This window comes from Ascidiella aspersa, chromosome 5, assembly GCF_963924565.1.
Source record: "Ascidiella aspersa chromosome 5, kaAscAspe10.2, whole genome shotgun sequence".
NCBI lineage: Eukaryota > Metazoa > Chordata > Ascidiacea > Phlebobranchia > Ascidiidae > Ascidiella > Ascidiella aspersa.
In genome coordinates, this window is record NC_139451.1 from 15,912,677 (window position 1) to 15,928,239 (window position 15,563).

At 33.9% G+C, this 15,563-nt stretch overlaps 1 protein-coding gene across 1 annotated transcript; it reads left to right on the forward strand.

The window, feature by feature from the left end:
- The first annotated feature begins 182 nt into the window (after positions 1-182).
- LOC146145101 (cullin-4A-like) lies at positions 183-12,898 on the forward strand. Its single transcript, XM_083389858.1, has 18 exons — positions 183-617; positions 1,718-1,866; positions 2,128-2,203; positions 2,814-2,904; positions 4,937-5,056; positions 5,200-5,273; positions 5,364-5,526; positions 6,367-6,539; positions 7,142-7,328; positions 7,504-7,696; positions 8,139-8,243; positions 9,059-9,255; positions 9,775-9,891; positions 10,107-10,217; positions 10,353-10,523; positions 11,146-11,253; positions 11,395-11,547; positions 11,854-12,898. The coding sequence occupies exons 2-18, from the start codon at positions 1,722-1,724 to the stop codon at positions 11,947-11,949; spliced, it is 2,280 nt and encodes a 759-aa protein (XP_083245984.1). The 5' UTR covers positions 183-617; positions 1,718-1,721; the 3' UTR covers positions 11,950-12,898.
- Positions 12,899-15,563: the final 2,665 nt, after the last annotated feature.

Consider the following 15,563-nt stretch of genomic DNA (forward strand, 5'->3'; position numbering starts at 1 on the left):
CATCAGACCGTAACAGCTGTCGAAAATAGAATGCATTGCTTAAAAGTAAGAGTTTGTCCTCTTGATTATAATCTCTTTGGTAGTTAGTGATTTTCTTTGTGTGGGTTTTATTCGATTTTTAGTATTGCTTCTACGGAATTCATTCGTTTGACTTCTAACGAGCAATTTTGTGTTGATTGCAACTTTCGTTAGGTCTCATACGTTTTGAAAAACTCTCATGCGACATAGTGTGCTTCAGTGTTTAATTGAATTGTATTATAGAAGTAATTAAAACAACCATTAAGTTTTTTTTGCCATTCTTTCGCATTCGATCCCATGTGGTACCATTCGGTTCCACTTATTAAGACCGTTTATTAAGAGTTTAAGTAAGACCGAGTACCGACGGCTGCGCACGTCTGTTACACATTCTGACACCAAAGGAACAGGTCGCTGACAATTCCTGTCCTTATACCTTGAACTCCATAGACAGGGGCACTTCACTTAATTAATATTGCACGTTGAGTATATGTCAGTTTTATCTCAACGTAACGACAACTTAACTTGGTGATTCAAGCCGCTGGAATAAAGCAGAATAGAATTGTATGAAGTAAAGCGAATCGTTAGTAGCAGAGACAAAGGTAAGATTGAAGCAACCTACAACCCAGTAAGGAAAGTATGACAAGTGCACCCGATTTTCGGCGCTGGTCTAGAATCCTACCACAATTAGTCAATCAACGCACTATATTTGGGTTAAGGTGCGAGTTAGCGTTTGGGTGTGGGTGGGTTAAGTATTGTTATATTCATTATTTAATAATAATAAATAACCCACCCTAACCCAAACCCGAATAATGTTTCGTTCTGGTAGGATTCTAGACCAGCGCCCGATTTTCCACTATGGTATAGAAGCAGGGTGCAGTTTTGACCTTATTGCACCCTGTCACCCTGTTTTTTCAGTCTTGCACCCGCAAGATCTCTAGAGATCTGCCATACTTTCTGGACGAGCCTACAACAACAAAGCATTTTGGTTTTAAATTTTTGTCACTGGTCTAAAGTCCTACCACTTCTTTTTGCAGTAACTAAATGAATTGCCAAAATTAAAATGATATATGGCTCGGCGGCATGGCTCATTTAATTGTCGATTTTTCCCAAGACGTTTTTAAATTTAACATAACAGAGTATTATGCATGTGCCATGCAGTTATAGGTAAAATTCATATTTTATTCAAGCAAACTACTTAATGACCCAGAGAGGACAATTTGAAAGTTGCCTTTTTTTGAGTGATTACGATTGTCACAACAGCTGTATGACTCAAACTGTCACGAAAAACACATCTCTTTATAAGGAAGTTTGTATCGACTATTAAACTATAGCTCAGTTAAGGATTGATAAGTATTCTACCTTCACTTACAACCATTTGAATGACAACAAATTTTACATATTTTAGGAGAAGTGATATATGCTTCATATAAGCAAACAATTGTCTTTGCCATAGCTGTTTTAAACCTCAATAACTTTTTGATATTTAAGAACATTATATGTTGGGACACAGTGTGTTAAAGAATATATGCTTGCTACTGGTAACTTGTATCAGATGGCGAGTATTGTATTCAGTGGAATTGTAAATAAAACCTATATGAAATTTTAAATGCCAGCTGATTTGCAGGGTGATAGCAGAATTTAGGAATGCAATAGATTTGTATTTTCTATAATTGTGAAAAAAGTTTTGTTTTATACTTAGTAAGATGTCTGGACATTCTGGATCTATCCATTCCAGTTCAGCATCTGGTGATTCTAAAAATGGTTATTCTCGTCATGCATCACAATCTTCTATGATGATAGGCTCAAAGACAAGCAATGTGAAAAAGCTTACCATAAAAAACTTTAAAGGTATATATATGTTTTTATTGTTGGTGGTATCAATAAGTGTACATGTAAACTTATTGTGATATTAACTTGGTTTATTGACAGGCAATTACAATAACATGTGAAAACCGTGTTGAATATTTAGTAATTTACAATTTTTTAATTTTAGCTGGCAATTGCGTCAAATTTGTGACATCTTTTGCAGAATTTAAAATACAACTTTTTATTGATTGCTTATATTTTATAGAATTTCTGAAGACGAATTAAGTTTTGTATTTCTTTCAGCGAAACCTGTTCTACCAGAAAATTATGAAGTCGAAACATGGAGGAAATTAGAGGAAGCAGTTTCTGCAATTCATCGGTAATTTATTAATTCAGTGTGTTTAGGTACACCATTCATGCAAGGGTTGAAATTTTTGCACACTTGCTCAACAGAATGTTTGTAATGACTATAATTTATAATTTGGTTCCAAGGATTGATCAATAGTTCAAAAGTTACTCTGTTTGTTAAACTTTCGTTCGAGAGAGTTCCACAGTGCAGGAGACGCTATTTGTCTGTAAAGTTGCCAAAAATTGGCATGAAAGATACGTGAAAGACAGAGAAAGGAATATCCGTTTTAGTATTTAAGACAGGCTAAAAATCGAATTTGGCTGGGCCGTGACTAAATATGTCCCTGGAAAAGTGGTTACGATACAACAAAACATGTTTAAACTCACCCATGTTTTCGCTTAGCCTATGCATTTTAGGGAAAATAAGTCGCGGGCCGGATTAAACTGCTTAGCTGGCCGGATCCGGCCCACGGGCTGTATGTTACCCAGGTCTGCTGGAGAGTCTATGCTGGACTGAAGACTCAACAAAATCTCAAATTTAACCTGAAGTCAGACTAGCGTTTATTGTTAAGCTACTTCGCAGCCCTGCAAGTTTTCTCACTGGGTTCAGTGAAGTGTAAAGAATGTAATTGTGTTTGTAGATCCTCTTTCATCAGATACAGTTTGGAGGAATTATACAAAGCGGTTGAAAATCTCTGTTCGCACAAAATATCAAAAAACCTTTATTCTCAGGTAAACTTTAATTAATTTTTAAATTGTTCATCCCTTTATCTATTAATACATATCTTTCCTACGCTAGATTTATTGTAAATAGTACCAACAATGTCAAAAAGTTACACATATAAAAGACAGCTTACATGTCGTTACATTGACTGGCTATATAAACATCACTCTTCATAAGTTTTATGAATATTATCCACTGTAATTTATTTATTACTAAAAAGAACCAATTATCTTTTTTACTTTTGGATGATAACGTCACCATAAAGTTTGGTGAAGATGTTTATAGACATTAACAGTCAAAAACTACACAGAACCCCTCAAACAAAATTAGGGAACTTGCACATGAATGGTGCGATTAAAAAATATAAATTTGACACAGCTTGATTTTTGCGATCTGTTTATATAAAACAAATAAATTGAAAAAGGTTGTAAACACATAATCGCAGGAGGAGGATCCTAATGTATGTTTGCATCAGTGATCGGACCCCCCTTTTTGTAAGTGACAATATTGTATTTTGTTCGTTTTTGTCAGGGTTTAACTCACAGTCCGAAGCTGCGTGATTTTTTAATGTAATTGGGCATGCGTCTTAAGTTAATGCTAAACCGAAATCAAACGCAAAACGCCGTTTTTTCGTCTCTTGTTTGGTCGACCATAAACGCAAGATACTTTTTTCTCTTTTGCATTTCTTTATTCATTCGGGTTGGCTGATCAGCAAGTCTGTGTTCGACAATTAATAACAATAAATTTAAGTAGTCTCCGCCTTTTTTTTGCTGAAAACGTCGAGTTAGGTGGTGCTGATGTTTTTTGCTGTTAGGCGTCGGTGTTAATATCAGATGTTTGTGTAAGACAGGGGTCGGATATACCGTTATACCAAAAAATTGTTTGCTTGTGTTACTTAGTTCCAACATTATTATATATATAATTTATTTCTATCTTTAAAAAATGGGGTCGCAATGTAAATTCTGATTTAATTTTATTTGAATTGGGGCCGCTCATTTAAAAGGTTGGATACCACTGTTCTAGAATAATAGATTTCAAATCTTGAATATTGAATCCAAAATATTAAATCCTAGTTCATGTATATTTTTAATTATTTACATATTTTTTTTGTGGTGGATTAATCACAATATACCTTTTTGTGTCAAAACAAAATATACCATTTAGTAACAATATCAACTTATTGCTACCAGGCTGGCAGAATCTTGCCAGCCTTCTGGTGACAAGCATTTTTTGCCTAAATTCTTTGGTTCTTTGGTCGGGCTTCTAAACTAATTGATGTGTTCAACGAAAGAAATGTATCAACCTTGCCATGTTTTGGCAATAAACAAGAGTATTAAGAAATGAATTAGTTAAAAAAAGTTGTGCCGAAACTTGCATATTTTTTGTTACATTAACAAATACATAAGGAACATGCTAAAATACAACCTGGTGCCTGGGGGGTGCTCATGCCCGCTTTTCTTACTCTAACACTGTCACAGTTCTGCATAGATAACCTGTTTTTGCGCGAACTTTGTGTTTTGTAAAATTGGAAGAAATTTGTAGTATATGTTGCTCGAAATAACAGTATTCATAATCCAATTTAGTACAAAATTTGTCTGCCGAGATTAGAGGCACACGGTTCAGTGCTTTTCAAAAAATTATAAACTATATATGCCTAACACTGGATTTTCCACACTAAACAACGTGCCTTGCACTTTCGTAACTGTTAAACAAGAAGATTAATTCTTGACAATCGTAGTGCGGAATGCTCGTAGATATTCGTCATTTCAAAAATATATGTGATTGAATATGTGTTCAAACAACCACAGTTTATTTTGTGTGAAATAGATCTTCCAAAAAATAAAATAAAATTTAAGGGAAGTTTTTTTCTCAAAGCCCTTTCTGCCCCCTTGAAAACCGTTCACACACCTCAGTTTAAGAACCCTTACTACAGGTGGATAAAAGTTTTTGCCTTAAAAAGTAATAGTTGATATAAGTAAAAACCTTTAAAAACACTACTAATCAAATATTTATATTTATTTTTTATAATACATATATTAGCTTAAAGATGTTTGTGAGCGTCACATCCAAAGACAAGTTGAAGTATTTGATGACAATGTTGATGGAGAATTGTTTTTAAAGAAACTTGATCAACAATGGCAAGATCATTGTCAGCAAACAGTAAGTTTATATGTTTTTCGTAAAGTAAACTTGAATATAAACAATTTTTACTTTAGTATGATGAAGAAGGATTTACGTGCCTATTTAAAAAAAACTTTTCGTATGAACCCTGCATGTTTTTGTTCATACCTTCTTATTCTTAGATTATGATTAGATGTATATTTCTTGTTCTTGATCGCACATATGTTCTGCAAAACTCCATGCTGCCTTCTTTGTGGTGAGTGTAATTCCATTATTTTTTTAGATTAACCTAACAACCAGATTTATACCGAAGGTCGTTAAAGCATTTTCTAACTTTGTTTTTAAGGGATCTTGGCTTAGATTTGTTCAGAGAAAATGTTTTGTCGCAAGAGCATGTGAGAGAACGCTGCTTGAATGGACTTCTTGGTCTTATTCAAAGGGAAAGGACAGGAGATACAATTGACAGATCCTTGCTGAGAAATCTTCTATCTATGCTGAATGACCTACAGGTACATATAGCAATTCTAGAAATGTTCACCTTACATTAACTTGTTATAATTCATGCAGACATATGATCCTTAATCTCATGCATCAACAGAAATATACAGTATTTTACAGATAGATATATTGATAATTAGGGAGGCTGATATAGTAGTTATAAACCCTTGTGTGATTGTGCAATAATTGTAACCACGGTGACTATGCTGAAAACTTAAATAATTAATACTTTATGCAAATGAATAAACAACAAGTTCACCGTAACTCTATTAGTGTAAAATATGTCTACACAGGAATAAAAAAAAAAAAAAAAAAAATTAACCCATTTTTACCTAGTAGTCCAATATTTTAAATATTTATATAATATTGGAAATGGAAACCACTCATCATAGAAAGTATGATGAAAATTTGAGAACATAGTTAACCTCCTTTTATATTAAACATGGAATGACCCATATGTGACTCAGTTCACCTAGTTTAGAATGCTAAACCAAGTGTTTAGTTGATATGTAATTTTGTTATATTAAATTGATACAGGCATTTTCTATGAGCGTTGGTGTAACATTATAATCACCAAGCCTTGTGTTAAAGCCATTACACAGACATTCTACAACATAATATGATAAACTGAGCTTTTGTATAGCCGCAAAATTCAGGTAGGCTTCACAAAACACTTGGACTATGACAGTTCTTAATTTTGTCTCATGCCTGGTTTAAGGGGACATAGGATTAAACTGGTAAATATCCTTTTGAACCTGGCTAATGCAATATTTAACCTGGATAAAGGTATTTTATTTGGTTACTTTTGTTATGGTATGCTGTTTTTTAATTAGTAAAACTGTTATTTTTAGATTTATCACTCCATATTCGAAAAAAGGTTTTTTAAAGAGACAGAGATATTTTATGAGCAAGAGGGCAACATTAAAAAGACTGAACTTGAAGTTTATGAATACCTTCTTCATACCGAACAAAGAATAGCCGAAGAAAAGAACCTTTGCATCACATGCATGGACAATTCAACCTTGTTAGTTTTTATTTACAAAAATTGTAACCATGGTGTTAATTAAAAACATAGCTATATGTTGGCATTTAAATGAATGAAAAGCTGTTGTCTGGGGAGCCACTGTAAACAGCATTGGCTCCAGCCTTGGAGCCATCAAACACCTAACCAATGGTTCCTTTTACAATATGGCTATTGTAATGTAAGTAACACCTCTACATACAAGTCAATCAAAGAATTTTACCCAGATAAGCGACTGTCTTGTGCTTTACCACAAATGTGCTGCTTGAACAACCTGTTTTAACAACAAAATAATTAGTAATTTTTTTTAGTATGGGATGCCAAGACCTTGCTGATTTGTTTTTTGCCCGTGTATAGAAAAAGTTTATCCACCCCTGTATTAACCTTTTTTCGTTTAGATGTAACAGTTTTACTACATTAAATATTTTTTAATTGTGTTACTATGATAAAAAAGGTAAATATAACGAATATAAGCAAACAACAATGGCGCCCCAAATGTTGCCCACAAAGAAATAAATCCCTTTAAATATAATTAATTCAAAATTATGTAGAGTTAAGGAGAAATGTTTTTATGGCTGCGTAATTGTGGGTTTAAAATCTTACAGAAAAACTTTGATTGCTTGTATTGAAGAACAACTACTTGCAAACCATACCAACTTCCTGCTCACCAAAGGGCTAAGTTTTCTTATTGCGGAAAATCGCCTTGAAGACCTTCAACGCTTTTACAAACTGCTCTCCTCTGTCAAGGATGGAACCACATCACTATGCAATAAATTTACTGATCATACAAAAGTGAGTCATTGCTTAAAAACACGATTTGCTAATTAATGATTATTATTATTACATACATCTAAATACCGTAACCCCTGTTTTATTTATAAAAAATGTATATATTATTATAGAGATCTGTATACACTAAACAGGTACATTTTCTCCAATCTTCTAAAGTTATCTATTGCACTTTCAGAGTGTTGCCTCCGCTATAGTGCTGAACTCAAGTGCAGATAACTCCATGGTACAAGACCTCCTCGATTTGAAGGAAAAGCTAGATAACATTGTTCATAATTGCTTTGGAAAAGATCCAAAGTTTATTACAGGACTTCAAAGAGCATTTGAGACATCTGTCAATAAACGACAAAACAAGCCTGCTGAGCTTATCGGTAATGACTTTTTGCAAGCAACACACTTTATGTCATGTTCTTCTCTAAAGTGTGTTGTTATAAATCAAAAATTGAAATAACTCAAACTTTGTGTATTTTCAATATTATACAGTAAAACGATTTACGCCATCAAATAAGTCCTAGCTTAAACAGAGAATTTTTTTATTACTGATACACAAAATTAATATTTATTGTGCCCAGCTATCTTTCATTTCTATTGTCATTATAATATTTAAAGAGCAACGTGGCACTTTTTTGGTCTTTAAATTAACAAACATCACAAAAATCATCATGTTCTGTAAAAAGATTTATTTGTCTAAAACCTTTTTTTAATTTCAACAGGTTACGGGCTTAAAATTAAAGTGTTTAAAACTAAGTTTAGCGACCATGCAATACGTATTCTATGCACACTTCAAATTATGAAATTTGATTTTGTAAATAGCAAAGTATGTTGATCAACGTATGAGATCAGGAAACAAAGAAGCCACGGAAGCTGAACTGGATAGAACCCTTGACCGAATAATGCTACTCTTTAGATTCATTCAAGGTATGTTATGGTAATTTTTTCAAAAACAAAATAAAATGTTGGCTTTTTATCTTGCGTAACCCTGACATTAAGTGATGATAATGATACAAGCACTCTGAAACGTCTTTAATAAATGATGTCGATTGAATCAACTTATTTAGCTTTGACAATCATTTTCAAACCCCCCAAAAATTGTAAAAAACATACTTGATGCAACCATATGTAATACCCCATTTTAACCCAAGCTGAAACACTTTAGAAAGTAAGGAATCTCCCGAAGACAACAAAACGTAAAAAAAAGACTTTTTTATAAACAGTCTTGGACCATATTCACCCAGTTTGAAATATTGATCTTTTGTATAAAACATGGTATGGCGATTTCTGGTGTTTAGGTAGCTTTTTTTTTAAATAAATAAAATATTATATGGTTGTTCTATTGTATTTTTACTTGTAAAAAACCTAACAGAGAGAAGTTTAAGCTGTTGCTGCGTGAAAATTATTAATATTTGTTTGTTATGTTATCCTTGTCTGTTTAAACTTCATGTTTTTGTGGCAGATAAGCATACAAAAATCTTTCGATTGTTTTTTTTTTCAGTTTAAAGTTGTTATAACCCCAGACTTTAAAAGTATGTAAACTTTTAAATTATGGAGTTGTAATGTTAGGTTTTTGAAAATATTGTTTTAAAGATATTTGTACTTAGTTATAGCACCTAAAAACTGCTTGAGACCCTTCTACTAAAAAGTTTTTTTTTTTTTTTTTTTTTTTTTTTTTTTTTTTTTAAAATAGTATTGTAAGCTATTTTTATTTCCTTTTCAAATAAACGCTTAAACCTTAGGTAAAGATGTCTTTGAAGCATTTTACAAAAAAGATCTTGCAAAGCGGTTGCTGGTAGGCAAAAGTGCATCAGTGGATGCAGAAAAGTCAATGCTATCCAAGCTTAAACAAGAGTGTGGAGGAGCATTTACCAGCAAACTTGAGGGAATGTTTAAGGATATGTTTCATTCAAAAGAGCTTATGAGCCATTTTAGACAGGTAACATTTAGTTGTTTTTGAAAGTGGTAAAGTCTCTTATTGTACTCTGAAATATAGAAACACCATCTGATTTTTTTAAACCAACTGTAATCTTTAGAACATTGTGTATTGCAAACTTAACAAAATAAGAAGGCCGGGGATTTTTGTAAGGCTGGCAACTGAAAGCCAAATGTTTTTTTCCTAAACCTTTGTTAGGAAAATTGCCAACTGCTGTTTGTTGAACAAAGTTCAAATTTATATAAATGCGATAAAGTGGACAATAAAAAAGAAAATGATGTATTCCTTTTCAAGACTAAAACTAAAGCCTGTCGGCTCTGCAGTTGCACTGCCCTGTGCTAAAACTTTATGTATGGGAAATTGTGAGTAGCATTCATGAGACAACTGGTCAAATGCATGCTGAACGTTTGTAAAGCCAGAATCAGCAATTTCTAATCAACCAGCTTGAAATCAATCAATTGTATATATCCTGGTCTAATTAAGCTAACAACCTTGCTAAATTACATGCTTTTGTCCCCTTAGTTTCAATCCACAAAACCTGAAATGGCTGAAATCCCTATTGATATGACAGTAAATATACTAACGATGGGATATTGGCCCACCTATATTCCAATGGAAGTCCGCCTACCTGTACAAATGGTAAGTAACCTATTTTGCAAGTAAAATATTTTTTTTAGATTATAAAAACTGTAAACTTGAGTAAACACCTATTTTACTTTGTTTATAAAGCTTCAAAACACTTTATACTTATATATGTTAGTAGGTTTTACTCCTCACTGTCTTATTCACAACCAAAGACCTTTAATTTATCTGTATTATTGAACAATTTTTTCACAATGTTATTGTACTCTCAGGGTAAACTACAAGACTGCTTTCGGTCGTTTTACTTCAGCAAACATTCTGGAAGAAAATTGTCATTTCAATCCACGCTTGGACATTGCGTGTTAAAGAGCAAGTTCAAAAATGTAAGCTTTTGATAAAAGGTTGTGTGTCAGTTTTGCGTGTTATTGAGTTGTGTTTTCGCGGTTGCGGAATAGTTGTCTACCCGTTCAGTATTAGAATTCCTAATTGACGTACGTATACGACGGTGCTTGTTGCAGGGCAACAAGGAGCTACAGGTATCTCTCTTCCAAACTCTTATACTCCTCCTGTTTAACGACAGTGATGGGTTTACCTACCAACATATCAAAGAGGAAACGCTAATAGAAGAATCGGAGCTAAAAAGAACATTACAATCACTTGCTTGTGGCAAAGCAAGAGTGCTAACTAAAGTATGTGTGACTATATGAAATATATTAGTTTATTAGGGTTAAATGATACTGTTTTTGAAGCGGTAGTTTTGGTAATCATGCAATACAATGCGGCATCGATGCCGTTGCAATACAAAACTTTATATTTTGCATTTCTGCCATGCATCTTATACCTTCAAAAGTATAGTTTCCAACCTTAAAAGGTAATTTTCTGAGATAACATTAACTTAACAAAGGGAGGTTACAAAGCTTTAAAATATGCGAAGTATAAAACACCGGTCACGACATTTAACTGTAGTTTAAAAGGTTATCTAGTAAACATTAAGATCTAAGATTGTTTGTATTTTATGTTTTTTTTAACCTTGGAAAACAATAAACCCTCTATTCTCAATTAAATCAACTGTTAATTGTAATTTTTCTTCACGTTTGGGGCAAATACTTACCGTTATCACCATATGCGTACTTGTTTATCAGTAACGTATCTTTTTCTTTTGTCGCTTGTTATGTTCTAGGTTTTAGCCGTATGTAGTTTTAAACCATTTTAAATAAAACTCTATATTTACTTATTTCGTTTTTGTATTATACTGATAATATTAGTATTACAATAAGTTTCTGTTTATCAGTAAACCTTTAATATTTTTAGATACCTAAAGGTAAAGATATAAATGCTGGAGATAAGTTCGAATTTAACGCAGATTTTAAACACAAATTGATTCGGATTAAAATCAACCAGATTCAGATGAAAGAAACGGTTTGTGCAGCTTATAATATTGTTGAACGAGATAAGTAACTGCACTATAATAATAACTGTTAACTTTGGTTACTGCTTATAGACAAATAGAATAAAACTTGACCGGCCAAAATCAAATCTCTTCTCTTTTTTTTAATAAAGGTTGAAGAAAATCAGGATACTACTGAACGCGTGTTTCAGGACCGGCAATACCAAATTGACGCTGCTGTGGTCCGGACAATGAAAATGCGCAAGACTCTTTCACACCAGTTATTGCTCTCTGAATTATATGAGCAACTGAAGTTCCCGCTAAAGGTGGGTTAACACATAAATGCAAAGACCATTGAAACTATACCTTGTTAGAAAGTGTAGAGATCGCTACCGGCCATTAATCTCTCTGTAGTACATGAGACTATACACTTTATACAGTGCTTAATGCTAAGACATAACGCCAGGGATAGGATTTATGAACCAGAACCCCAGCCGGGCGATTGTGATTTACGTTAAAAACAATAGTACTATTATTTTACCCTGTTGAGTGACTTTTCAATTGAAGTTCTGTTTGTCTTAATTTTTATAAATGAAACCGCCAGTTTGTAATTTGTTATGTTCCCTCGACAGCCAACCGACATTAAAAAGCGAATCGAAAGTTTAATTGAACGAGACTACATGGAGCGCGACAAGGACAACACCAACCAATATCATTACGTCGCCTAATACCTGTGCCATCACGTTCGCATTATTTAACTTTTTTGTTCCTTTGTTTCTTCGTAGACGATTTTTTTACCTTTCTAACTGCCTTTACTGAGGTGTAACACCAAGCGCCTAACATTTGATAGCAATTTATTGGTCCGCAGAAGTCATAGTGTGTTGGCTTGTGTTCCGCATTGATCAACAGGTGTAGTTTAGAACGACGGACACATTATTGACACTTGACTGCAGCCGCTAAATTTCAACTTATTTTTGTAGTGTGCGACAAAGTTAACCCGAATAACAGATGCTAATGTGACAAAATGGATTCTCAATGAAATCTTGTTGGGAGTGACTTTTAAAAATGTTTAGTCATTTCGAATGAAATTGCTCCTGGGTTAAATTGTTATTTCTCGACATCAAATCATCAACAAAATTCGCTTTTTTTAATGTTAGTTATAATTATTGACGTTTTTTATTTGGTAGGTGGAGCTAATAATTTTAGACAGTTTTGAAATTTATTTTTAGTGCTTCCTGACTAAATCTTGCATAGATTACCTTAAAATTTACATTATTGACGTACGGAATTAAGCGAGGCGACCGATGAATCTCATTATTCCAGAACACCTTCGAAAGCAGTAAATGCAACCACTTGGAGTATACGCATTTTGCCCCCAAGGCGCTATTATTACCGTCTAGCAGTGGATTTACAAAGATGTCACAAGGAAGGTGTCGAATAAGTGCGCTGGCCTCCAGAATTACCAAAACTGAACATTGCACTAATTGGTTTTAGTGCAATAGATTACGTTCTAGCGGAATAACAGATTTCGTTTAACCATTTTAGCCCTAATACATTTGTAAATAAATGCATCTCTGTTAATTCCTTAGCGTCACTGCTGATCAATCGGCAATATCTAAGACGCGCATTATACGCTTCTGATTTTGATTTTTTTATTAAATAAAAAGTACCACGAGTTGTTTGTGTTGATTTAAAAAAATACAACACGATATCTAATTTTTTCTTATTGCAACACACAGTTTATTAATTATTGTACAATACAAATCATCCACTCTTACAATACTTGTCGACTACATTTAGCCACTGAAAGTAGGCTTCATTAAGTCTGAAACCTACTCCGAGCCACTCAACTGATTATGCAAAACATAACTCAATTCTACAAAACTTTATAGTTTTTTAGAATTTGTAAGCATCCGTGACTGGAGAACATTATGTAAAAACTTTTGTCTTATACAAACATAAACACCAGATATAAAGGGAGACTAAAAACCAGATCGCTTCTGTCATGGACAGTACCAAGGCACTTCTGCAATGCTAAACGTGGACAAAAATCCGAAAACCTTGGTTTTGTGGGCCATGCAACCTTTATCAGAAAAGCTTTTATTTATGTCGATTTAACCGACATAAGGTATTTAGAAGGTTTTGTTGTCCTGGCTTCAAATTGCCAACATGTTAGACACTCGGCTCAAATAATTTGGGAAGAAATTGTTATAGGCTACTTGCCAAAAACGAGGATAAAATTTGCAGGATTTCGTGGTTTTAGAACATCTTAAAAATTACTAGGGGTGTTGGAAAGCAATTTGGGGAAGTTAGTTCAGCGGAAACGAGTGGAGATATCCGTTATAGAATTATTAGGGATAAACATACTAACATAGGCTATACAAACTACCGCGTTTAACCTGCAAGACAACGGATTGGCTGAGAGAAATATCCAATCAATCAAATTAGCGTTAAAACCAGCCCCTTTGATCGAATCGACTGCAATTTATACGACAAATTGTAGTGGTCCCATAAAGGGGCGGATTCAAGGTGGGCACGTTGTCATAAATTTTGGCAAGTTAAACGATATAGCATAAAGGCGTTTGGTCGCTTTGCGCGAGTCGATTACATCTTTGTTATATAGATTTGTATTAAAAACAAATGTTAAAATTATCAGAAACTGCAGTGAGCTATTTGAAATAGACGTTTAAAATTGTATCGGTTTTGAACTACATCTGTAGCAGTACGCCCAGAAGCCAAATTTCACCTGCAGAAGCGAAGGCTCGGCAACAAAGCGAGTTTATCCAACTCAAAGGAGCTGTTTAGCTCCATCTCTTTGATTGCCAGTTACGCGTCTTGTGCAAAGCAAGTATTTTATCGCCGGACAACTTAAATTATCTACGTTTGAGGCCCGCCACCGCTCCTAACTTCTGCTACAATAAGCCGATCAACACACGGACATTTTCATCCAATGAACAACGTTTTTACATCCAGGACGAAGAAAAACGAAGACGTGGTTCTTTTGTATGTGGCACATGATGTTGTCGATGCTGAAGTGAAGTGGGTTGCTCCGTCGTGAAGCTCGAAGTGGTTGAAGCTTTATTCGTAGATGGGTCGATCGGAAAAGAACTCAGCACAACACGCGAATATAAAGCAAAACTAAAAAATGGAAAATTACACGCTTGGCTGAGCGTGAACCGACGCGCGTCGCGCAACCATGCACGCCTCAATAGGAGAATCCTGTTGTCCGTCAAACTACAGTGCTAAATATTTATCTGAAATGTAGCTTAGCGAAGCGCGAAAAATGCATTTGGTTGGTTTGATCCACAAAATTTTTAATTCGAAACGAGAAGTAGAAGTATTAAGCACACCCCCACAACCACAAGAGTTGTTGGTCTTTAAGTATTCACCCTAACAACCGTATTGCTGCACAAATGGTACAACAGCTGCGACGGCTAAAAATGTTATTTTCGATAGCCTTAACGCGCCAAAAATAGCTGTTTAAATACAGCCGAGCATATTTATCCTATATTTAAAATACAGAAATAACATTTAAAATGCATTTAGATAAAATATAGTTATGAAGACTTGATTAGAGAATAGCCTACTATCTATAACTTCGGACTAAAATATCCGCCAAAAAAACGGGCTTAGAGGCTACAAAGTGAAATATGATTGGTTATTTATTGAGTATGAGCAGTATTCTTCTGAAAAGTAAAAAGAAACAGTATTGTAAAAAAAAACCAACCCAATTAAGTTACACTCAAGTCTAAGCCCAAGTCGAAACTTAAATCCCGTGCAATCAAGCCACTTACATAAAAGTCCTAAAATATATTAAATTTTTACTTCGCAATGTAAGCATTATTCAACTTAAACAGCCAGAAAACCTGTCTTTCGTGTAAAAAGTTTTAATAAGAGTTTTAAGTCATTTTGCTAAGTAAATCAGAATATAAGTTCTTTAATGCCAAATCTTGCAAAAAATGCGCTAATTTTGGCGTAGGTATGTGGGTGAATACTTGATTTTTTTATTCTTGCACACGTGAATTAAGCTCAAGTCTCTAAATACCTTTGTTGACCACTGACCAGCAACGACTGTCCTAAGCCACTCGACAAGATCTTTAAAATAACATTTATTTAGGAAATAAAATTCTATAAATAAGTTGCCTTTTATAACGATTGTGGGTTTTAAGCACAATGATAGAATATTTATTGCAATTAAACAAACGACAAACAGTACTTCAAGGTACTTACGATACATACATACAATAATTACCTCCGTATAACGTACGCGATCTGGACTCCACAATGAACAGTATGTTGTTTTTGGACTGTTGTTTTTGGTATAAAATGAAATCACTTATAT